Source organism: Siphateles boraxobius, unplaced genomic scaffold, assembly GCF_051911475.1.
Source record: "Siphateles boraxobius isolate OS27281-9 unplaced genomic scaffold, OSU_SipBor_1 119, whole genome shotgun sequence".
Taxonomy (NCBI): Eukaryota; Metazoa; Chordata; class Actinopteri; order Cypriniformes; family Leuciscidae; genus Siphateles; species Siphateles boraxobius.
The window spans coordinates 733,435-759,386 of NW_027508721.1; the positions used below are offsets into that span (position 1 = coordinate 733,435).

At 38.6% G+C, this 25,952-nt stretch overlaps 1 protein-coding gene across 2 annotated transcripts in view; it reads left to right on the forward strand.

The window, feature by feature from the left end:
- The window catches only part of lrba (LPS-responsive vesicle trafficking, beach and anchor containing), a 295,618-nt gene extending 277,270 nt beyond the window's left edge, over positions 1–18,348 (forward strand). Inside the window, exons 49-56 of one of the 2 annotated variants that reach the window (XM_077203247.1) lie at positions 1,896–2,088; positions 3,684–3,749; positions 5,768–5,923; positions 7,070–7,237; positions 10,021–10,122; positions 10,796–10,992; positions 15,478–15,629; positions 16,852–18,348. In XM_077203247.1, coding sequence (XP_077059362.1) covers positions 1,896–2,088; positions 3,684–3,749; positions 5,768–5,923; positions 7,070–7,237; positions 10,021–10,122; positions 10,796–10,992; positions 15,478–15,629; positions 16,852–16,942 — 1,125 coding nt within the window. In that variant the 3' untranslated portion in view covers positions 16,943–18,348. The remainder of the gene's footprint in view (positions 1–1,895; positions 2,089–3,683; positions 3,750–5,767; positions 5,924–7,069; positions 7,238–10,020; positions 10,123–10,795; positions 10,993–15,477; positions 15,630–16,851) is intronic. The other variant, XM_077203253.1, reaches the window with a different exon arrangement.
- The last annotated feature ends 7,604 nt before the right edge of the window (positions 18,349–25,952 follow it).

The following is a 25,952-nucleotide window of genomic DNA, read 5'->3' on the forward strand; positions in this document are numbered from 1 at the left end:
TGGCTCAATGAGAGTGACATTGCAGCTGCCCAGTCTGAACACTATTTCCTGCTTCTACAAACACAGCCCTGCCTCACTGAGGAAGTCAACTTGATGGTTGGATGACTTTGCTGCCAAGTAATCAAACAGCTGTGTATGTGCATATACCTTTTTTAGCTTCCCTTCATCTGCTGTATTGTAGAATGGAACGCGAGATAAAGCTGATTATAATGTTACTAATGGAGGTTGCAATACATTGTGGCAGTCTAAAGGAAAGTTCAGATTAATTTGAAATCTGCTCTGATCTTTTGCAACTTTGTCTTTACAAACTGTTTTCCTTCTGTTTATCTTGTACTCATTACCCGGGAAATGTAAGTTGCCTGGCAGAAGGAATTTTGGAATACTCTAAGGTCCAAGAATGTCAAATCTATCATTGATTTTTTTTGTGAAATGCCAGTGTGTATCTGCTTTGATCTCTCTGTCTGCCCTCTTTTTTCCAGCTTTAAAGTCCCCCTGTTGTCAAGAATTTTATCTCTTAAAACTCATCTTTGATAACCAAAATAACACATTTAAACGTTTTTTTTCCTGTGAAATTTTTTTTTATGCCTTTAAATAGCTCGATTCTAATGTAACTCTACACCCTTGCTTCATTAAGTATATGCAGAACCATGAATATGCTAATTAGCCTCACCTTCTCTCACACCAGCTCAGAGATCCACTCGCTCAGTCAACTTTACTGAAGTAAATGCTGCATAATAGTATCGTTCTTTATAACGTTGGAAACATAACGGTAATTAATATGATTAGCCTTTTTCTTGACTACGTTATCAAACAGCTACTAATGTGTTGCTAATGTTACACAAACCATGTACCTATTTGCCACCTCAGAGTCAAACAGCTACCTTCTAACAATCAGTATCCTTAGAAACACTTTTGATAACTCAGAACGTCAGTGGAGAAAGGCATATAGTTCATCTTAACATCAACAGAAAAATATACAGGGATAACCTGGCTTCTCTTGAGATTCCCCTGCTTCAGAGCGGTCATAGTTAATGATATGCTAAAGTCCGCCGGCACGTTGGCATGATTGGTACAAGGTAGATTATGACGTAAGAAACACTAGCGATTTCAAACCGTCTTTAGATCGCTGCAGTTTTAAAGAGAAAAAACTTCCTCAATGGTGTTATGAATTTGCACATGGTTTCTCTTAAAGAATTTTAAAAATGCCACATAGACATATAAACAACAAAAAAACCTGATTTTCACCACAGGGTGACTTATTTCAGAATCATATTTGAACTGTTCATGCACTTCATAGGTGTACAAATAAAAGGGCTTACCGGGAATGATATAGCAGTACATGACTAATATGAGTAATAATCAGTCAAAAAATGGATTTGCAGCAGAATCTGCAACCCACGGTGGCAGAATACTACTCTTTTAAGGGGAAAAGAAAAAAATTATGGAAAATAATTCTCATTACATACAAAAACCTCATAAGCCTGCTAAACTGTTAAGTCATGAGATAATTTTAGATTTCAACAAAACGGTAATAAAAAAGTTTGAAATAAATAATATTGATGTTGATATCGCAAATCATTTTGCTTTGTTCCATCCACAAAAATACAGACATTCCTTAACTGAATCTTGAAAATATTTTTTTCCAAACCTGTTCTGACCAAGATTCTCAATTCCCAACCCTAATAACAATCCCGTTATGATATTGTGTTGCATTACCCTAATTGCCTCTGTCCTCTCTCAGCTTTTGTGCTCTTTTACACCGTTCTGTCTTTCGCTGCCTAATTTCCTTTCTTCCTGCTTCTCTTCCTCTTCTCTCTTCCTCTCTCCCACCATCACTCTCTTTTCCTCTACCTTCCCTCACTCCCTGCTGATGATGGCGGTCATGGACTCAACAGTATCTCCTTCTGCAGACCCCACTGATGTTCACAGAGCAGATGCAGCAGGATGTCATCATGGTCCTCAAGTTCCCGTCCAACTCGCCTGTCACCCACGTGGCCGCCAACACACAGTCAGGCCTGACCAACCCAGCGGTCATCACCGTCACCGCCAACCGCCTCTTTGCCGTCAACAAGTGGCACGGTCTCACCGGTGAGTAAGAACAATCAAGACGGCAAGGTGTTTGGTGATCAGTAATGAATCAGTCTATGAATCATGCGGTCTCTTCATTTACACCCCTGATACTGGTTAGTTATTATGTTAACCAGGTTACGCAACCCTATCCCATGATAAAACGTAGTTGTGGTGATTTTGTATGTAATTATACCATTTGTAAAACCGAAATTGTATGATTTAAAAAAAAATTAAAAAAATAAGCATGAAGGTAACTCCAGCTCTAAACCTAACCATCGGGAGGGCGTAAGCAGATCATACAAGATTATCATAAGAGTGTGTTAGGGTTCTGTCAAGTTTGATGTCAGATGCAGGATGACGTTCATTTCGCCACATTATATAATGCAAACTTCAGTAGCTTGATCCCTCTAAACTCTGGTTGTATATAATCATCGGCTCCTTAGACATTAGCTGAGTTTACATGGACCCTTATAATCGGATTGACGGCTCAATCGAACTAAAAAACATTCATGTAAAAACTTTAATCGATCTGATTGAGCTCAATCCGATTGGAATTTCGATCGGATTGAAAGGGGTGGTTTATTCCTTTTGTAATCCGATCGAGAGAACATGTGAACACTGATCGGATTGAAAACCGAAACTGAAAGAATTGCGCATGTGCAATGGCGTTGAAACGGAACGAGCTGTTCTTCCTGTTGAATAAAGTGTCATCTAAATGAGTGTCCCGTTATTCTAGTGGAGCAGGCCAATGTCCCACCAGTCCTTGTTTCAGACTCTCATTCACAGACGACTGGTTTTGCACGAGGGGTTTTACTGCGTGATAAATATAAGCTGCACGGCAAAACGGTTCATATGCTCATTGTCTCCCAATCATGACCAGAGACGGAAAAATATTAAGTCTGCTGTTTTAAACAAATAAAGAACCAATAGAGGAGAATAGTTATGCGCGAACAGCGGCAGTATATTTGTGCAGTGTGCGCATGTCAAAAAAATCAATTCCGATTTGAAGCTTGTGACATATAAACGTGCACATCAACCCGATTACTTTATTTATCGGTCATGTAAACACCGTGTTCTGATTCATCAATCGGATTGATTTCATTCCGACTGAACCAAAAGGTGTCCATGTTAACGTAGCTATTGATATCTCAGACTGAATTGGATCAAATGTGACACTTCCTCTGCCTTGCACTCAGCTTCCTGTCCACCTCCATTTATCAGCCTCCTCTTGTTTTTTTATTTATTAAAGATAAATCTAACCGAAAGAAATGCTGAGTCTTTCACCATATTAAGAGAAAGGGCGGTTCTCTAATTTAAACTTGATCTCTTCAGATGGTGGTTTTAAATTATGTTTAGGATCTGTTTTATATGGGAAGGATACATTTTAAATGTATGTTTTTTTTTTTTATGTACAAAAAAATGCTATTAACTACCAGAAAAATAGTTTACATGAATATCAATAAACTGACAATTTGAAAAGATTTTCCTCTGTTCTTCACATCCCAATGTAAAGAGATGTGAATAAACTCGGTGTAGTCCTGGGTACTATGTGTATCATATACCATCCTGATGTATTAAACCCATTTTTCATCGGTTCTCTCTCTTTCTCTCAGGTCATCAAAGCTCTTCTGTGCAGGACCAGCAGTACCAGTTACCGGTGGAGATTGACCCTTTGATAGGTCTGTGGCTTGTCAATCGTCAGTCGAGTGATTTGTGATAGGCTGTTGTGAGTTGCGAGGGCCCGGCCCTTGAGAGGAGATGAGTGCTGTTTTTCACCCAGCCGCCATTCAGCTTCAGTTCAGCATTTGCATGCAAATTGGAAAGCAATGAGCTGTGGCTTAGCCTGTACATCATCAGCTCTCTCTCTCTTTCTTTCTCTGTCTCTCTGTCCTGTCAGACTGAATGAATATGAATGGTGTAATAATGGCTGATTGAAGCCGCGTGGCACACGCTGTCAGGACAATATGTCCTCCTCTCATCTCCCCGACCTGTTGATGAGGGAGAAAAAGAGGAGAGAGGGATGAGAGAGGGAAGATGTTTGATAACATATGGCTGAAGCCTCTCTGAAGGTTCTCTCCCTGCTCCTATTCATCTTATATCTCTGCTCCCCTACTGCTCTTATTATTATACAATAACATATGTCTTGCCTAATTTATCTTTTTTTCACTTCATGGTCTGTGTCCTCATTCCACTCACTTGTACCTTTCTCTACACCTCCACCTCTGTTGGTTTTAAATCTGAATTTAAGCCTTCAGCAATCCAAAATCATTTTTAAATTCTTTGAAATTCATATGAAACGACTGAATTTCAATTTCAACCAGAGCGATTAACCGTTCATTATTACATTGTTTTGAAATGATCTGTATCTGATAATGTGTCCACTTGAGTCCTTTCAGTCAACAGATGCTAAATAGTCAATAGTGCTAATGCACAATATCTGTTTACAGATATTTTGAGTAAATATTGTGTTAAATAAGTGTAAATAATTGTATTTATGTATAAGAGCTATATTATAATATTACACATACTATAAATATGTGTGTAAGGAATATATAATACAGTACAATATAATACGTAGCTAAAGTTTGTGGACACCAAAACGTTTAATTTAATTGAAGCATTTAATGGCCAAAATACGAATTTCCCATAGCTGCTTAAGCAGCTTTTACTCTTCTGGTAATGTTTTCCAATATGTGTTGGAACATGGCTTTAGGGTATTGTTTGCATTTTTACCTACCAAATATATAAATGGGAATTAAATATTGATTTAAGTTGAAATTATATTAAAGTCATAAAAGAGATATGAAATTAGCACAGCTCTTGTAGGGAATGTTTTACTAAAGCAGGATGTTTACTTTTTTTTTTACTTTTTAAAGATTTATCAAAGACAACAAATCATCCTCCCTTCTCCCTCCTGTCTCTCTGTGTGGGGAGATACCTCTTTCATAGCTCATTTTCTTTCACTCCTTCTCCCATCGTCATGTATGTATTTAGACGGACTGCATTCCACACAGCTCACACATTTAAACACAGTAAATTCTGCATGACTGTGCTGTTGATAATCTGTCCGCTCGCTCCAGCACAGACGCCGTGCTGGTGTGTGTCACGAGTGTGTCTGGGCCTCACACACCTGACTCTGTGTAGTCTGACCTCTTCCATCTCTCTCTCACTTTCTTTGTCTTATGTGTTTAAGAAAATACTGGTAATTTACAGCGGTTTGGTCACACATTTTTTTATGATTATTTTAGTCTTTCTTTTGCCAAAAGGGTCTGTTTTTCAAACGTTTATGGCAGAGGAAAATGTGACAGGTATTTTACTGTTCTGTCTTCTGCTGTTTTATGTATTCATTCACAAATTACATTCGGTCACGCACAGTTAATAATACATGTCATATTTTCTCATGCAAATGGTTTTACATCTTTATAATCTCTTAAGAGGTTGTCAAAAATTCACTTACCAGACATTGAAAAAGACCTTTAGGGTCAAGATTCTTTATTTTTCCACCATATGACTCCCTCTGTTAATGTTTTCACAATTCTGTGGCTGTCTTTACTTCCTTGTTAATCTCTATATTTTTCTAAGTTTTTATTTCTCTCTTTCTTAACCTGTAATTCTCTAACTAGAGAATTAACTAAGTTATGTTAGTACTTCTCTACTAAAGTGACTCTTTAACCAGTGACTCTTTATCTTTTTTCAGCCAATAATGTGGGCACTCACAGGAGGCAGATCTCAGATCTGTTAGATCAGAGCATCCAGGTAAATGCTCAGTGTTTCGTCATCACAGCTGACAACCGCTTCATCCTGCTGTGTGGATTCTGGGACAAGAGCTTCCGCGTCTACTCCACTGATACAGGTAACCGTGACAACCCCCCACCACCTCGCTTGTCTATGGAGACACTGCCTCCCCTGCAGTACACAAAAGAAAAGGGTCAAAAGTCACAAATGAGCCTGCAGACTGCATTACAACTCCATTGCCCCAGGGCTCAGATAGCTTTCTCATCTCACGGATGGACCATGACTCCATCTCACGGGAAGATAAGGCTCAGAACGCAAGTCACGCAAGCGGAACTTGAATTTCAATAGAATCGCACCACACTCAAACGCTCTACACACACAAACACGTACAGTAAATGGGTTTATAGATAGATAGATAGATAGATAGATAGATAGATAGATAGATAGATAGATAGATAGATAGATAGATAGATAGACAGACAGACAGACAGACAGACAGACAGACAGATAGATAGATAGATAGATAGATAGACAGAAATGCACACCTTGTCCCTCAAATGCTTCATGTTTGTTTGTCTTATATATATATATATATATATATATATATATATATATATATATATATATACAAATATACAGTGGTGGCCAAAATTATTAAAACGTTTTTTAATTTTTTAAAATTAAATTTTTTAATGTTTTAAAAGAAGTCTCTTCTGCTCACCCAGGCTTGATTTATTTGATCCAAAATACAGAAAAAACAGTCATATTGTGAAATGTTTACAATTTAAAATAACTTTTCTATTTGAATATAATTTATTCCTGTAATCAAAGCTGAATTTTCCGCATCATTACTCCAGTCTTCAGTGTCACGTGATCCTTCAGGAATCAAACTAATATGATGATTTGATGCTCAAGAAACATTTATTATTATCAATGTTGAAAGCAGTTGTGTACAATTTCTTTTCAGGATTCTTTGATGAATTGAAAGTTCAAAGAACAGCATTTATCTGAAAAAGAAAGCTTTTGCAACATAATAAATGTGTATACTGTCATTTTTTATCAATTTAATGCATCCTTGCTGAATAAAATTATTAATTTATTTTTTTGTATTTCAAAAATTGTGTGCGTATGTATATATATATATATATATATATATATATATATATATATATATATATATACATATATATAGTGCTTTGTACATACCCAAAACCACACACATGCAATAAGTGGTTTACCTTGCTGTGTTGTTGTGTGTTTAAAGGTAAACTGACACAGATTGTGTTTGGGCATCTTGATGTGGTGACCTGTCTGGCTCGCTCAGAGTCCTACATTGGTGGAGACTGTTACGTTCTCTCCGGGTCCAGAGACGCCACACTACTGCTCTGGTACTGGAACGGCAAGCACAGCAGCATTGGAGAGAACCCTGGGAGTAAGTTGTATATGTTTAGTAACGTACAGATGTGTGTGTGTTCATTCAAAAATGAAAATTATGTCATAATTTACTGACCATTCGTGTCAGTTTTGTTGTCTAGAAACAAGCAAATTAGACATCCAGCTAGATAACTCCTTTTGCGTTTCACATGTCATTTTCATTTTTGGATGAACGGTTCTTTTAATGAAGGCTCAATAATATGTCTGAACAAATAATTTCAAAAGAGTCTCTAGAGTTCTTCATGTTCCTCACATAGAGAGGTCAAGATCAGGGTATCGTTCAGAACCCAAATCCCCAACTAGAGCTTAGCAAACACATAGGAATAGCTTTCTTGCAGGTGATGATATCAACGCAACGCAACAGTGATAAAAACTCATTGTTCATACACACACATTCCAGTGTGTTTCTGTCAAGGCCAATGTAATGATTTACGGCTCACTCTCAGAAGCTACAACTAGTTTAATCTGACCACAGCAGGTCTCTGCTCAGAAGATTGAGTTTCAGGCTAGTATCACACCATAAATGGAATCGGCCTGCGTGTGTGTGTGTGTGTATGTGTGTGTGAGTGAAAGTGGAGGCCAGAGGGCCACAGAGGGAGACAGTAAATGTGACTCAGAGGTCTCCGGCTCAGGAGAGTTCAGTCCCATCTATCTGAGAGAGCAAGAGAACACTCAATAAAAGTGAAAAATGCCACGGGCTTCCCCTGCGCACACTAACCATATGGCTGCGGTGCTGATCAAAGCCCTCTACGCGCACACCCTCGCAAAAACACACACCTCCCCTTTGCTAATTTGGAGTTTTGGATGCTCTACATGCTGTTAAGTGTTCTCTTACAAATGGGGCAGGATTTATTACTAATTGTGATTTAAGTAATGAGCGTCTAAAGATAAGTATGACTGTAGTAGATGGTTGCCATCAGTGACTTTAAAGAGCCAACGTGTCAGACTTTCATCTAAAGTGAAATGTTTGAAATGTGAAATCAAACTGAATCTCGGGATATCACATGTAGAATGGTTCAGGACATATTTTCCAGTAATGTTAATATGTGGTTGAAGGGATAAAAGTTCAAAAGTAATTTTTTTTTTTTAAATCAGTCACGTTACGGTCAATAGACTTTGCAGAAATTTGTTCAAACTTCCATAATTGGTCCAAAGTCATTTAATTTTTTTATTAAGTTTAATGTTTAATGACTTCTTTTTTTTAAATTCAAATATTACATTTTAATTTAATGAACAACCCATCAGTAGTAATAATGTGGATTCAAGTTTCACAAGTTCTTGTTACTTATTGAGTCAAACGTGATTTGTGGTTCTGTAAGTGAGTCATGTTAATTCAGTCAATAATTTTTTAGAATGATTCAAAACAATCAGCCACCATGAGTGAATGTTTGTGATCAATTAATTAAAAGAATCAGCTCATAAGAGTCATTTGTTCACAAGTCTGTATGTCTGCTTTTGTGTGCAACCAGCAAAGACAATGCTGTAATCCCACAACTCCTGTAAAATATATTTTCTTTTGCAGCAGTGCTGTAGATTCTGCAGTCGATTTTTAAAGCTAAATTAGTGATTTAGAGCTAAATAGCAATTGCTGGTCAGCAATAATTATTATTATTATTTTTTTATTTTTTTTGTTGCTATTTGTTCATTTCTTTCATTCTGACACAGTTCTTCGTTTCAGACAGGAATGAAGTTACAATATGATTTCAAACACAGAGTTGTTTATATCCATACCCAGGCTTCCACAGGCAGTGTATTGTGAAGAATTGTTGAATTGATTCTGTAGACCACACTGCCATCTAATGACAAAATTATGCATAGCACTGTCATGAAGCCTGGTTTTTATAACTAATCCAATTTGATGCTGTTTCATTTGCAAATATTACTGAAAAAAAAAAAATTCTAGATTTGTCTTCTGTTTATGTATTCATTTTCTCTCTTTCTATGAGTAAATGATACTCTCTATTGCACATTTGCAGTACAGATAAATAGTATACAGTATATAGGTATTAGATTGTAATCAGATGTTGTCCTAATGCGAACCAAATGGTGGCCGATGACGGGGAGGTTAAACGATACACCAATATATCAGTTTTATTGATCTTTTCAGGGCACAATCCGACATCAGGCTTTAATCCCCAGAGTTGTAGGGTATAACTCAAAGCTGAGACATTTAGGAAGTTTGCCACCTAATGAAACCTATACATCTACATTGTGTGTGTGTGTGTGTGTGTGTGTGTGTGTGTGTGTGTGTGTGTGTGTGTGTGTGTGTGTGTGTGTGTGTGTGTGTGTGAGAGAGAGAGAGAGAGACTGAGACTGAGTTAAAGAAATTAAATGTACGACTTCTTTGCGCCCAGGTAAAAAGTGACAGTTCATCAGTTCATTAACTGTTATTTTTGACATTACCTGAACCACATTAAAAGGCAGGTGTTTGTGTGAGTGATAGATACAGAAAGTGCACAATTAAATCCAGCAGAGCTCATTAGACTGATTGAAATAGGACACGTGGATGGCAGAAGAGAGCAAGAATGTGTACACACTGTAACACAGGTACAGTATAAGTGTCTGATTGCAGTAATTACACACTCTAATTACATTATCACAGAGTAGACAACAAATAAAAACCTAATTTAAACATTGAAATTGACGGCCGTGTTACTAAGTGAAGTTATTTCTGTATGTTATTTAATATAGTGTACAGTTTTCTGATTGTAATTATTATTTGTGCTCCCTTTTTGCGATTGTATGAACTATTTTTGATAAACTCTGTGTATATCTCTCCAGCAGAGTTTGTGACTCCTCGGGCGATCCTGACCGGTCATGATTGTGAGGTGACGTGTGTGAGTGTGTGTGCAGAGCTGGGACTGGTCATCAGTGGCTGCAGAGGTAAAGCAAACACAAACACTGAGCACATACACTGCTGCTTATAGAATTAATTTGGTAATTCATTTTCATTTTTTTAAATTGCTATACAATTTAAAATTATATTGATTTTAAATACTTTACAAAATTGTCCTACATATTCAACATTTTCTAATGAGCTCCTCAGAATTAGCTTAATATAGTACCATACTTGAATAAAATTTTATTGTCTAACATTTTTGATCATGACAAAGAATTACAAAATTGACAATGTTATTTAAAGCCTGTGTTTTAACTAAGATCAAACGCATTTATAAGGATTTATCTTTAGTGTTTTTATGAGAGTAATTAAGGCCCCTGTACCACAATCTCTAGATTTTTTCTTCCTTCCAACTTTTGGGGCCAATTATTAAAATATTTGTGCCCTGAGTAGGCGCTTAACCTTTTGTACTTGCCAGAACATGACTGTCTATGTATATCATTCCTATGAGGCTATCAATCAAAGTTCTTGAGATATCTATCGTAAACATAGCTTCCCAGATATAAATAACAAATGTGTCAGGGGATGAAGAAATATAAAAAATGTTAAAATCAACAGACCTTTTTAGTTCCCAAATAACATATACAATTTGGTGCAGCAACACACTGTAATTGTGTCTGATTTGACCCTCATGTTTCTGTATGTGTGTGACAACAGAGGGTCCATGTCTTGTCCACTCTATGAACGGTGACCTCTTGAGGACTCTGGAGGGTCCAGACGGCTGTGTGCGGCCACGTTTGGTTATGTCCTCCACTGAGGGTCACTGTGTCATTTATTATGACAAGGGCCACTTCTGTGTGTTCAGCATCAATGGGAAACTACTGGGACATATGGAGGTGGAAGACAACATCAAGGTAAGCATGAGCATTAACTCCCCTCTGAACAATTACGTGCAATAGGAAGCAAGACCAACAAGTTGGGCAGCTCTCGCATGTCCAATTGCCCCTCCTTTTTCTTTCTCTCTTTCCATTTCTGTTCTCAGCCTCTGTGTTTTATCATGTCAGCTGTCTGGGGATGTGATTAAACGCTGCCATGATCTGCCTCCAGGCCTCGCTCTTTCCTCTCTCCATCTCTCTTTGCCTTGGCTTCTGAACCCTAAGGGTCCGAATCTGTCCTTTGATCTGCGGGGCTACGAAATGCCACTCAACTTGCATGTGTGTATGAGAGTGAGCAAGAGAGAGGAAGGGCCAATGGCGAGGCCTCCTGCATTAAAGGACACATTTGTCATTGGCGGGCAGAGCTCCTAAAATCGGCCAGCTCTCTTTCCCTCATTCCCGCTACATCACTTTCTCTTTCCTCGGGGCCTGGGAAAATTCACAGAGCTCTGCGTCCCCCACCTCCTCCTCCTCCTCCTCTCTCTCTCTCTCTCTCTCTCTCTCTCTCTCTCTCTCTCCTCTCTCTCTCTCTCTCTCTCTCTCTCTCTCTCGCTCTCTCTCCTCTCTCTCTCTCTCTCTCTCTCTCTCTCTCTCTCTCTCTGTCCTTCACACACATACCCACACCTGCATCCCATTTAACATGCCGGCTCTGTTACGTGCTCCTCTGCTCTCTGTTGCTCCGAGCTTGATTAGTTTCCTCATTGTGTCCAGGTTCCATTTGTTTTCAATAAACAGAGTCTGCAGTGACGGAGAAAAGAGGTGGCTTCGCTCTTTAACACACTTCTTTATTATTCAACCAATATGACATAATGGAGGATTAGTCTGTCATCTTATAGAATTATGATCCTGGATTTATTTTGTACATTTATATTGTATCTAATATTTTAAAGATAAATTTGCAGTGATCATTGTACAGTACTGGTCAAGGGTTGGGGCTTTTTAAAGAAATGAATACTTTTATTTAGCAATGGGCACATTCAGTTGATCAGAAAAGACAGTAAATACATTTTCTTTTGTTCTTTTGAACTTTCTGTTCGTCAAAGAATCCTGAAAAAAAACTGTCATTGTTTCCACAAAGAATATTAAGACGAAAATAATGTTAAGAAATGTTAGAAGAAATGTTTCTTAAGCACCTAATCTGAAGGATCGTGCGACACTGAAGACAGAAACATCGGCTTTCCTATCACAGGAATAAATTACATTTGTATTATTAAAATAGAATATAATATTCTATCCAATAGCCTTAGTGAGCATAAAAGACTTTCAAAAACTTTGAACTTAAACAAAACTTTTGAACAGTAGTGTAGATTTACTAGACAATTGAATGATTGTCCTTGTTCAAAGCCAACATACATTTTGGTATAACTTATCTAAAATCAGACTGAGAAATAATTTTGAAATGTTTTACAGCATAAGAGTGTTTAACATACATCATTTTGAATGTTTGTGTGAAATAAAGACAGTCACGTTAAACTCCTTTGACTTCCATTCATATTCGCGCAAACAGGAGAATGGAAAACCAAAGGTTATGCAAATTTTGCATTCGGCTTCACATTTGTTTAACGCTGACCTGCAGCTGTTTGTATAATGAGAAGACATGTGACCAATAGAGGATCTAAACATCACAGATTGACCTCTTGGCTGAATTTAAAGTTCACCAACTTCAAAGCTGCAGGTCTGCAGCATTATGGGAAACTGGAGTAGATAAAATATTCCTCCATTTTGAGTGTTTATTATTATTTTATTGGTTATCTATTCAATAAAATCATAAGCCGTAGTGCATTCTTAGTCTGACTGTGGCTTTAAAAAGTTTAAAAAGTTTTTGTTTTTTTTGTTTGTAATTCACTGAAAAAGAATGATACTCAATTCAAACGCTGTCCCCTTCTAACCAATCTTACTAAATGTCACCAGTCAAAAACGAGGCTGCTTTTGTCAAGTTTTAGTTTTTACATATGTGATCTACATGAAAATTTGCGAATTAAAAAATAAACATGAAGTCACAGAAATATTATCCCTGATCAATTATTGCCATCATTTTCCAGTACTCAACTTCTCTTGCCCATCTCTGACCTCGACACACACACACACACACACACACACACACACACACACACACACACACACACACAGTGACACCGTAAGCTCCTCTCATGCCAGATGGAGTGTCATCTTTGTGATAGTGTGTGTTTGTGGAGAAGAGGGTGTATGTGGTTTTGTATTTGAGTAAGTGGGTTGCTGGGACAGTTTGTTGCTGTGGTTCAAGTGAGTCTTCATGCTGATGGTCTGACAGAACATTAATTTGGACAAGGAGAAATATTACATAAATGACTCTCTGGAGCCCACAACTGAGCGTATGTCTGTTTGTAACCATTTTAGCAGACATTTCCCGAGCCGTCTGTACATACTGTACGCAATAGACTGCATTAAAGTCTTCATAAATCCAGTCTTTACTTGTGCCAGACATGTCCTGACCTAACACAGACAGATCAGCAGATCAGGGGAGAGAGAAAAAACAGTGGGGCATCATCCAACACAACCCTGTTGTTTAAAATCACAGCTTGACTTTAAGTCAGATATCTGAGTCACGGCAGCCATCTTGGATTCTGGAATGGCGGCCCTGGAAGAGAGCACTGATTTATGATTCTGACCCAGCCCGCTCTGCAACCTGGACATCTCTGCTTCTCACAGACCCTTTTCCAGACATGGTCCAGAGGGACCACCGTGGATGCTGGATTATGTACTGATATATTTTCTCAGACATCTTTGAAGTAATAAGGCACATTAGAACAGAAGACATGTTGCAGCAGTGACCAAACAACATTATTATCCAATCTCAGAGTGAGTCACAGGGTGGAGTCTGAATCTGTTCAAATTGCTGGATTTTGGGATGATTCATATTAAGGACTTTTGGAAAATAAAAGAAAAACGAAACGTGTGCATAACTTTGATGAATCGCTTTATTCTCTGGCTGTCATTAATTGAGACACAGTTGAGACAGTCTCTGGTGATTCTTCCCTTATGTACAATTCAGATCCCACATGTCTGTCCTGAGCTTCTGCTTCATACCACGACTGAAATAAAATGCTTAAGTTTTTGCCACAGTGTAACCTGAAACCTAATTACACACATCTCAGATACATCCAAAACAAATCAAGAGAGGTCACATGCACGCAAATGCACTCAGATCCCAGCTGCTGTAACGTCTGAAGTCTGCTGGACAGCGATCTAGCAGAACAGTCTCTGTGATTGATACTGGGTATTTCACCTAGGATTGTGCTAGTGAGGAATTAGGGGTGTGTGTGTGTGTGTGTGTGTGTGTGTGTGTGTGTGTGTGTGTGTGTGTGTGTGTGTGTGTGTGTGTGTGTGTTGCTGTTTTAATTGGCAAGCTACCAATTTTTTAACATTTATTAGGCTTCAAAAAATGTACCTGTTCCCTTCCTGCCTGTCTAGCAGGTAGGAAATATACAGAAAATGAATAAAGTTTGCCCTACATAAATTCAATTAAAGATAGAATAATCCTTAAAGCTACAAAAGTTATTTAGACATGAGCAGGGAGTAATTTTCTGTTACATTTGTTTTTTGATCAACATTAATGACAGACAGCATTATTGGCGGCTGTCACTTTAAGATCTGCCGCTGCTGCACGTCTCACACGCCTCCCATTTTATTTAACTCATTTAAGACTGCTCTTAAGGTGTGTGTCCGTGTGCGCGCCTGTGCGCGTGTGGGGAATGAAAGAGCCCAGTGTGTTTGCTCTTCTGTATTATCTGTGTTTCTCGTGGGACCTCTAAAGTGTTACATAGCCCATGTGCACACAGGAAAACCAGATGAACAGAATAAATCTCATACTCTGTCTGCCCTTCGCCGCAGGATACCACCGCTACAGCGGTTTAAGAAACAAACTGTTCGCCAGGTTGGCCCCGTGCGTGCTGGGAAAGATCGGGGGCTGTGTGGCTTTTGATTGGATGAGGCAGGGCACACTCACTCTAAGGTCCACAGGGGTGTCAGTAAACCCCTGTAATCACCCGCCAGCCGGATGCTCCAGACGTTCATCATCGGCTACAAAGAGCTTATTCACCGAACCGAGAACAAAAAAAAAGCATATTTAAACCACCCATCAAATGCTTATCAGTGTTATTTATCATCGTGGAATTTGAAAGGCTGCTAAAAGGTCATGGGTCCTTTTTAGTGGTTAATTACCTTTGATATATTTTAAAGTGAGGCTGTAGTGACCTGATAGATTTTTTTTTAATTTACTGTGAAGTTATCATATCTGTGAAAAAACATTTGCGTGACTTCTGTTTCATCTGAAATTTAACAAAGCAGAACGTCCTCGGATACATGAACCCACCACTTTGACTTGGAAAATTAAAAGCAGAAAATAGTAATACTGCACATAGTGTGTGACCGTGACAGACTGTTTTTATATAACACACTGAGTGTCCTCTGTGTTTTCTGCTCCAGGCGATGCTGCTAAGTAAAGACGGACAGTATCTGCTGTCCGGAGGAGATTCAGGAGTTCTCAGCTTGTGGCAGATTCATGATCTCAAACAGCTCTTCACTTACCCAGGATGTGATGCTGGAATACGCTCTATGGCTATGTCACATGACCAAAGGTAGCGTACTGTACATAGACACCAACTTGGTTCCTGTTCCTTTACCAGAACTATATATGTATAATCGTAACACTCAATATACTGTATACTGTGTTATGTCTGTAAATGCACAATTCAATCTTAGACAAAGTCAAACCAAAATTTATTCAAACACCTTCAGCATTTCTCACATTATCACAGCTTCTCTCGCTATAGTTTTGAAAATGGTAATAAAATATGAAAATAACTCAGAGTTATCAGATCAGTTGATATTTTGCTGGTTCTGGCCATCCTTCTGTTAGACTGTCTCATAAATGAATTGTCAGCTGTTACATTTAAGTACACAATTAGATAATACCAATATAAGTCAACCAATTAGCAAGCAATGCTTAATTTTGTTTAGTCTGTGGTGTAAAATGGTCACATTAACAATTATAGAAAAAATATTAAGCAAAACACGGTCAGGTCAAAGTGTCTGAATGAATTTTGGTCCCAAATTTTTTTACATTTTACTGGTAGTCCACTTTATAAAGAATTTTTGGGTATGATGTGTCACAGCTTACTTTATTTTGCAATCCTCGCTTACATAAATGAACTATAGTGTATATATATATACACATACACATATATACATTCTAAATGTCTTTACTGTCACTTGTGACCAATTGAATGCATTCTTGCTGAATAAAAGCATTAATATCCTCCTCCTTACTGGCCCCACACTTTTGAATATTAGTGTATCTGTCTTATTTGGTACAGTAGATACATTACAAAGAATCAACAATGTTCCCATTTTTATAAATATAACAGTTTCCACCAGAAAAAGGCTCCAGTAAAAAAGAAAATGCTTTTAATAATAACATATGTCTGGAATGTAGTCTAGCTTGGATGGTGTCTACTGATTGAGAATAGAATGACACATAAAATACATATATTGACATTTTGAAGCCTTTTTATTTACCATTTCATCTGCCTTTGTGAACTTTTAGTTTCTAGTTTTTGTACCACACTTGATTATGTTGTATAATTGGGATTAGTAATGATCGCTGCCATATCAAAGATGTTTGAGACAAAATGCCAAAGATCTATTCTAAATGAGAGAAAAAAATAGCAAAATGTGTTACAATTATCTTTGCACTTCCCTAAATGAACTCTGCCTGCAGTAATATTTATCTGTTACTTACTGACACATCTCTTTCTCCTCTTTCTTCCTGAATCTCTTTCACTTCATCACCATTTGCAGATGCATCATCACTGGTATGGCGTCTGGTAGCATTGTTCTGTTCTACAATGATTTCAACAGATGGCACCACGAATACCAAACTAGATACTGACCAGTGACGACAGAGGGAACAGCAACCATGACAATGGAACAAGCGAAGCCACCGTTCATAAAGGCACTACCAATAGTCATGAATGTATTCGAAATATTTAAAGAAGCAAAACTATTTTTTAAAGATGGCATTGCTATATTTTGTAGATCTTATGGAATTTCTTACTATATAAATCCTAGGGGATGGATAATATACCTAATATTTGGAGGGTAAAATATCTATTTTTAGCTGTCAAAGTCAATTTTCACCTTTGCTCTAGTGGAAAAAGACTGGTCTGAGTGGTCAATAGCTAAGTGACTATATTTACTTCTAGTGTCTATGATAGATGATTTTTTTTTGTGTGTGTGTAACTTTGGGCAGGTGAGTTTTGTTTTTGTTTTGTTTTTTCAGTTGCAGTGATTATTTTTGACAGGATGTCTATAAACATCATGTTTTGTAGTTTAATAGCACAGTTCCTAAAGCTAAAAGGAAGCTGCCTCATTTTTGGGAGAAATAAATTACTCTTCCAAGTGGAACTATTCAATGATATTCCAAAATAAAATTAGATAGCTGCCTGCAGACCTTTCAAGGCATCCACTTTAAATGTTCACTTAATGAATGGAAAAGTGGCTTCTTTTCTAATGAGAGCTTTTTTGTCGGTGACTGTTTAACATGAATGGACCTCTTATGTGATCATGTAATGATGTCACTTTATAAACTGAAGGGGCGGAATCTGCATATGAAGGGAGAGTAATTTAGAAATTATATTATCCTTTTGGTTGGAAAGAAGTGATTTGGGGTGTTTGTATCTATCTTTTTATCTTTTTGTTTGTTTATTGTGAGCTCCATATCTATGAAGTGTTCCAGAACTAAATACATTTTTCTTTTCTTTGAAGAGATGCAAGAGATAACAGTAGATAAAGGAGGGAAACATTTCTGTTTAAAGTGTCATCAAAAGCGTTGTTGAGATTTCACCATTGTGCTTTTACCCTTTACCTTAGTGTATGTAGATCTGAATGTGGGCGAAGCGTAATATTATTATTATAAACTTGTATAATACTTAATACTTATATGGATATTATAGTAATATTATGGATAATTACTAGGATCTGTTAAGCTGAGCTCAAAACTGAAATTGGAGGGAATTCACTATATATGATTCATAAAAGCCAGCTCAAAGTATAACCACATAGATTACACTCAGGGCAAGCAGTGAAAATACAAAGAAAAGTTCATTTCTTGGTTCGAGTCAACTACAGTGTGATTCTGACACTGACAAATTCTGTTTGATTCAGTTGTTTTGTTTTAATAGTTGATGCTATCATTACTGTAATATCATGTTATATCTCAGCTAAAATGGAATGAGTGTCGTATGACGTGTGTGATGAACTCAAACAATAAAATGGCATTTTGTACCAATAGAAAAAGGTTTCAAAACATTTTTTGTAAAGACATGCAAATCCAAGGAAGCTAAGATCTAAGAAATAATATAGAAAGAAACTTATAAACATATTTTTGTATAAATCATATACTTTTATACTTTGTTTATATTTTAAATTAGATTTTATTTTTTGTTTTCATTTTAATTTTAGTTAAGGTTTTAGTTTGGTTAAAGTAGGTGAACTCAATTGAAACTATATATTAAACATTAAACTTTATTTCAGTTAAAGTTAATTTTATTTGAAAGTATTTATTAAAAGGTTTTAGTTGATAACCATGCTTGAAAATGTCATGAAACTCAGAATTAGGTCCAAATGTATTTGGCATGAACAAATCACATGCAATATATTGTGTGTCCGCTAGAGGTCACTATAGCTCAGTTAGCATAAATAATCAAATGACCTGATTCAGTTTATCAGCTCTTTAGTAGAGACTCCAACTCCTGAAATGGGAGTGTCAGACAAAGCCAACACTCAAAATGTGCAGTGCTGGGGAGAATCAGCGCATTATTAACTTAGAGACAGCTCAATCTGTTTTATGCACAAAACATCAATGAGATGAGATCATAAGAAATCTGAACATTGTCAAATAATTATATATCTGTATCACAATGGTCTAGGTTTGATTTTGACTTTGGTGGGGACATTTAAAAAAAATCCCCCTACCTTTACTTATAGATATGGTAGCCAACATTCACAAAGGGAGTTTTTTTATGTCAGTGTCCCTGCAAACAAACATTTCAATTTAGCTTTCTGTACTTCATGCTAAAATATTTAAGCAAGCATACAATGATAACTGGAAAAAAAAATTTTCAGGGATTGACATAAATTTACACAAGTGAATAACCTGTGTCAAGAAAGACATTATATAGCATAAACATAAGTTTGTTTGCAAGGCCGGTACTCGCTAGCCTGACGTCGTCATACTCAGACTCTAGTCAGAATGTGAGTCTTGATACTGGGGGGGGCCAAGATGGCGTCGTGGTTGGTGGACATGTAAAGTTCAGCTCTGGCGGTTGTGGTACTAATGTGATCGATCAGTCATTTCAATTCTTCAAATATATTTTGTGGTTTTCTATGTGAACTTTTTTTGTGTTGACATTTGTTAAATGGGCAGAAAGAGACAAGTTTTTCCGAAAGCTATGGATGTCGAGGTTGGCGCCGAAGTTGAGCTAGTCTCTGATGCTTGCCTGAGTAATAGGTTCCCTGTGCTCTCTGACCCTCCAGTGTCGGGTGATACGAAACAGGATTTAAATCTTTGTCTAGCAGCACCCTTTCCAGCGTCTCCTGCAAAAGTCCTCCTAAAAAATCGAAAAAGAAGTCGGAAACAAGCGGCGATATCGTCGACATTTTGAATGCCATTCAAGCTCTGTCTGCAAAACAAGATGCTACCATTCAAGCATTGTCTGCAAAACAAGGTGCTACTTTCCAAAAGCTAATCTCCATTGAGAATTCGACTGATGCTACGTCGAAAGCCTTGTCTGTGAAACTTGTCTGTGGTAGTGCAGAAGCTTGCTTCTGATGTTAAAGGGTAACTAAACCCCTGGTCAGAGTCAGGTCACTGGCAATATTTGAAAAATGCTGCAAAAGTGGGCAGAGCCCAGCGGAGATAGAGGCGACGAACCGAGGGCGGGGCTGAGCGGGTGGCGTGGACCTGAGGCCCGCAGTGACAGATTAATTGACAGCAGCTGTCAGACTCTAAAATGGAGAGTGACTGGAGTGATGCAAGTAGCTTTGCAACAGAGCTGTCATTTTAAGTCGAGGATGTTGAATTGTCTGTGGACACAGGGCCAGAGCCATATCAATTCGAGCCACTGGCTCAAACTGCGGTCTTAACTCCTGCATCGCGATCGGCATCCGATGAGTTTTATCGAGTTGATGTCAATAGTGCGCGCTCTCTGTAAGCATATTCATGTTTTGCTGCTATGTGAAAAAATACAGCAAAATGCCCAGCGCGTTTGTCGACCCCAGAGGATTAACTTTAGCCTAACCATAAATTGTGATTAAAATATATATGATCACTCACCTCAAGACGCTGCTGCAAAGTAGAGTTTGGGGGTGTAGTCTAATATGTAGTCATTGTTCATTGCCGAAGTATTTTTTGGCACTCAGTGTCGCGACAAATCAATCACTCCTTTAGACTGGCTGCCTGCACATTCATTCACCTAGCTCACTTTTATCAGACAATAACTAGGCCTACTCAAGATTTTGCTTTAGAATAATTTTTGGGGATAATTAGGGCAGGATTCGGAATTCAGGACAAAATCTAAGATTTCGGGACTGTCGAAACAGTGGTTTTGACGAAACGAGATGGTTTTTATACTGCCAAGGGTGTGGTAGCTCGTACCAAGGGCGTGGTGAGCTGGAACCTGCTAACGTCACCTGCAACCGCTACGTCACGTACCACCTTAAACATCCAATAGGAAAATTCAACTGCAGTAGCCACCGTTCAACTTGAAGAGGGTAGCACTCAGACGATTTTACACCATACACTCACCTAAAGGACTATTAGGAACACCATACTAATACTGTGTTTGACCCCCTTTCGCCTTCAGAACTGCCTTAATTCTATGTGGCATTGATTCAACAAGGTGCTGAAAGCATTCTTTAGAAATGTTGGCCCATATTGATAGGATAGTATCTTGCAGTTGATGGAGATTTTTGGGATGCACATCCAGGGCACGAAGCTCCCGTTCCACCACATCCCAAGGATGCTCTATTGGGTTGAGATCTGGTGACTGTGGGGGCCATTTTAGTACAGTGAACTCATTGTCATGTTCAAGAAACGAATTTGAAATGATTCGAGTTTGTGACATGGTGCATTATCCTGCTGGAAGTAGCCATCAGAGGATGAGTACATGGTGGCCATAAAGGGATGGACATGGTTAGAAACAATGCTCAGGTAGGCCGTGGCATTTAAACGATGCCCAATTGGCACTAAGGGGCCTAAAGTGTGCCAAGAAAACATCCCCCACACCATTACACCACCACCACCACCAGCCTGCACAGTGGTAAAAAGGCATGATGGATCCATGTTCTCATTCTGTTTACGCCAAATTCTGACTCTACCATCTGAATGTCTCAACAGAAATCGAGACTCATCAGACCAGGAAACATTTTTCCAGTCTTCAACTGTCCAATTTTGGTGAGCTCTTGCAAATTGTAGCCTCTTTTTCCTATTTGTAGTGGAGATGAGTGGTACCCGGTGGGGTCCTCTGCTGTTGTAGCCCATCCGCCTCAAGGTTGTGCGTGTTGTGGCTTCACAAATGCTTTGCTGCATACATCGGTTGTAACGAGTGGTTATTTCAGTCAAAGTTGCTCTTCTATCAGCTTGAATCAGTCGACCCATTCTCCTCTGACCTCTAGCATCAAGGCATTTTCGCCCATAAGACTGCCGCATACTGGATGTTTTTCCCTTTTCACACCATTCTTTGTAAACCCTAGAAATGGTTGTGCGTGAAAATCCCAGTAACTGAGCAGATTGTGAAATACTCAGACCGGCCCGTCTGGCACCAACAACCATGCCGAGCTCAAAATTGCTTAAATCACCTTTCTTTCCCATTCTGACATTCGGTTTGAAGTTCAGGAGATTTTCTTGACCAGGACCACACCCCTAAATGCATTGAAGCAACTGCCATGTGATTGGTTGATTAGATAATTGCATTAATGAGAAATTGAACAGGTGTTCCTAATAATCCTTTAGGTGAGTGTATATTGTAGAATTAAAACACTTAATACCCAAATGTCAAAAATGTTACTCGAATCAATGAACAGGACTAATAAAGCCTCATTCTTACAGATCATTAACTAAAAAAAGTTGGTTTAGGGTTTAGTTACCCTTTAATGAGCACTCGGAGAAGATGTGTAAAATGGCCAGAGATATTACTGAGCTTCAATCTTCAGACAAGGATCTCCAATCACGGATTGAGCAACTTGAGCGATATAGTTGGTGTTTAAAGGTGCACGGGGTTCCTGAAACCAAGAGTGAGGATCTATGGTCGATTGTTAAGAACATTGTCGAACATGTGGCACCTGACATCGCCGCTAAGCTTAACCATGCTCTTGACGTGATGCACCGAGTCGGGAGACGGGACCAGGTTGGCGTTCATCGAAACATCATCATAAGATTTTCTACACGGTCATTCCGAGACCCCGTCTGGAAAGCTGCGAAGGATAACCCATACCTGAGAGAGTCTCGTCTACGTATTTCGGAAGCTCTGATTCCTGCAGATGCTGCTGCGAGAGCAAAGTTATGGCCGCTTGTTAAAAAAGCAAGAGAGGAGGGTAAGAAGGCATCCTTTTCAGGGCCGTTTGCGTTCATTGATGGACAGAAAATTGTGGCCTAACATACTTCTGACTGAAATAAGGAGGGGGAAAAAGAGAAAAGAGGAGAGGAAGAAAAAAAGAGATTTCTCTCTCTCAATAATACACCTTGAATGTTCTTTTGGTGCCATATAGAAGACATTTCTGATCGATCACCACCTACCCTGTTCAAGGAAAAGAAGTCAAATTCTTTAGCCAAAGTAGGATCTTGTTGTAACAGTTACCAGCTGTTTAGCTGGTTTTGTTGCACTGCATTCGTTTTAATCTGTGTTCATGCATTCTTTTGAGTTTTCTTCTTTTAATTTAGTCCCTCTTTATGTTGGAGGTTTAAGAGATCATTCGAAAAGGAAAGCTTTATTTCTGTATTGTAAACGCAGTAATCCAGATTTTATTTTTGTTCAAGAAAGTCATTCTTGTGAATCAGACAACAATTTTTGGAAAACTCAGTGGGATAATTCAATCTTTTTGAGTCACGGATCCAATCGTTCTGCTGGTACTCTAATTTTGATGCATAAATTTAGAGGAGATATTTTAGAAACTGTTTCATCTAATGAGGGTAGATGTATCATTTTGGTATGCAAGACTGAAAATGTGGTATTCATTTATTCATTCATGCTAATGCATCCATGTTTAAAGAATTGGGAGCTAAGCTTACAAGCATACAAAGTCGTTTTATTAATGCTAATTTGATTATAGCCGGAGATTTTAATGATACCCCTGACGATGCGCAAGATAGATTTCCTATAAGAACTACTTCTAATTCACATGACAATATTATTTTATGGTTTTGTGAAAATCTTTCAGTGGCTGATCCTTGGCGTTTCTTTAACGATGGTTATAGAGGCTTTACTTGGTCCAACAAATCTGGATCGCTTAAAGCTTGAATTGATCTTTTTCTAATTTCTCATGCTATTTTTAAAGATGTACATACTGTTAATCATCAATTTGCCCTGTTTACTGACCACATGTTAATTTCTTTGAATCTTGCTCAAGGCAGTAAGTTAAACAGAACAAGGGGTTACTGGAAATTTAACAGTTGTCTTTTAGAAGATGCCAATTTTAATGATAGTGTAATTCAGCTGGCTAATTCTATGTTTAGTAATACTGAAAGCAACCCTGGCACTAGCTGGGAGTTTTTTTTATTTATTTAAAGTTAGAGTCCTTGCTGTTAATAGAAGTAAGCAAATTAAAAGAGAAAAAAACATTAAAGAATTAGAACTCATTCATAGATTAAGTGTGTTAATGCAAAAGGAAAATCCCAGTAAAGAGGATGAGGTAGAATTGAGCACATGTCATTTGCAAATCGAAAATATGTACACAGAGATTGTTAAAGGTGCTTTTCTACGCTGTATTTTCTACACTCTAGAGCAAAATGGATCGAGAAGGGTGAAAGAAACACAAATTACTTTTTTGTTCATATATCAGGAAATGGTTGGGAGTTCCACGCTGCCTCGGCAGGGTGGGACTTTATACTAAAGGAATATTGCAGCTGCAAGTCTCTGCTTTAACCGAGGAGTTTAAGTGCGCCAAGGTCAGACTGGAAATGACCTTAGTAGAGTCACACGACAAATGTGTAAGGGAGGCAGCACCTGTGTTAAAAACTGGTAGAAAGTGGTCAGCAAAGAAATCTGTGGAAGAGGCAAAGGCTGCCCTTCAAATTGGTGATATCGTGGGGCAGGTACAGCATGGAAGAGGGGGTTTTGGGCTCAGTTTAGCTCCTCCTAAATGGCACAAGGCAGCCCCAGCTCAAAGGAGGAAGCTCGTAGTCAACGAGGTGCGAAAGCAGGAGGAGAGGATGAGGTGTATAAAGGCCATTTCCCAGGCCAAGCAGGGAGAGTGGATGAGATGGGAGAGTGTGGAACCTAAACCTCTGGGTAGGAGAGGATCCCTCTTGTCCTTTGTGTTCATCACCTGCCACATTAAGGCACATTTTGACAGGATGTAAGGTGGCTCTTAGCCAAGGTCGGTTTACTTGGCGCCATGACCAAGTACTCCGATGTTTGGCTTTAGCATTGGAGGACAAGCGTAACATGACCAATAAGTTGCCACCTGTTCTAGCAAAACATTACAGAAGACAATATTCCTCCACCCAGGCGAGCAACCACCAAGAAAAGGTGTTAAAACAAATTCTCGCTCAGGACAACTGGAAGCTGCTAGGGACTGGAAAATGCTGGCTGATCTTGATCAACGGCTTTTTTTTCCACCTGAGATTGCCACCACTAACCTACGACCAGATATTGTTTTGTGGTCTGGATCAGCACGCATTGTTCAACTGATAGAGTTAACAGTGCCTTAGGAGGATGCTGTAGATGAGGCATATGAGAGGAAGAAACTGCGGTATGCTCAGCTGGCCACTGAAGCAGAACAGCGAGGATGGAGAGACCGAGTGGAAGTGGGTTGTCGAGGATTTGTGGCACACTCCACAACCCGGTTCCTCAGAGACGTCGGATTCAGTGGCCAAGAGTTGCGTCGCACAGTAAAGAACTTATCTGAAGCAGCAGAGAGGAGCAGCACTGGCTGTGGTTGAGACTGAAAGAGTCTGGCTTGCTGTGTACAGGCTGCCACACTACAGTTTCGAAATATTCTTGAAAATTTGATGAGTCTGTTGGTTTATTTGTATATTTGTATATGCAACCTGAGTTGAGTGGGGGACGGAGGGGGGTGACTCTGGGATGCCAGAGTCACTGTCTAGCCCTCTTGAGGTGTCGTGGGCTAGTCGACGAAACACTGAGGATGGAAGGTGCCCACTTCAAGACCCTAGAGATCTTGATCTACTCTGCTCAATCCAGACGGTTGTCATGAGGGGACCGCACTGTGGTTGCAGCCGTTGTGTGTGCAAATACACTGCAGCTATTAACACCAGACAGAAGGAGATTCACATCACCTTATGGAAAGAAGCGTAAATGGATGGAGAAGCATAGGTTACTGTTAAGCTACGTCTTAGTTGGTGCTTATCTTGGCGAAAGCCGAGTACAAATCAGCATGAAGTTTTAACATCTACTCTCGTGTAATGGAAATCTTGCTCTTGAAAAAAGAAATCGCAAAAATACCTCCCTTTCTGCCTTAAACATTGATAGTGTTTTATGTACAGATCCCGGAGTGATTTCAACCTTTTTATTTTCCTTTTATAAAATTTTTTATACTTCTCAGTTTTCTCATGAAAAACCGACGATTTTCTTTTGAGTCTTCATGGTAAGGTTTCAGGCATTAAAGATGATTTAAAGCAACTTTGTGATTCTGATATCTCTATAGTTGAAATGGAGGATGCA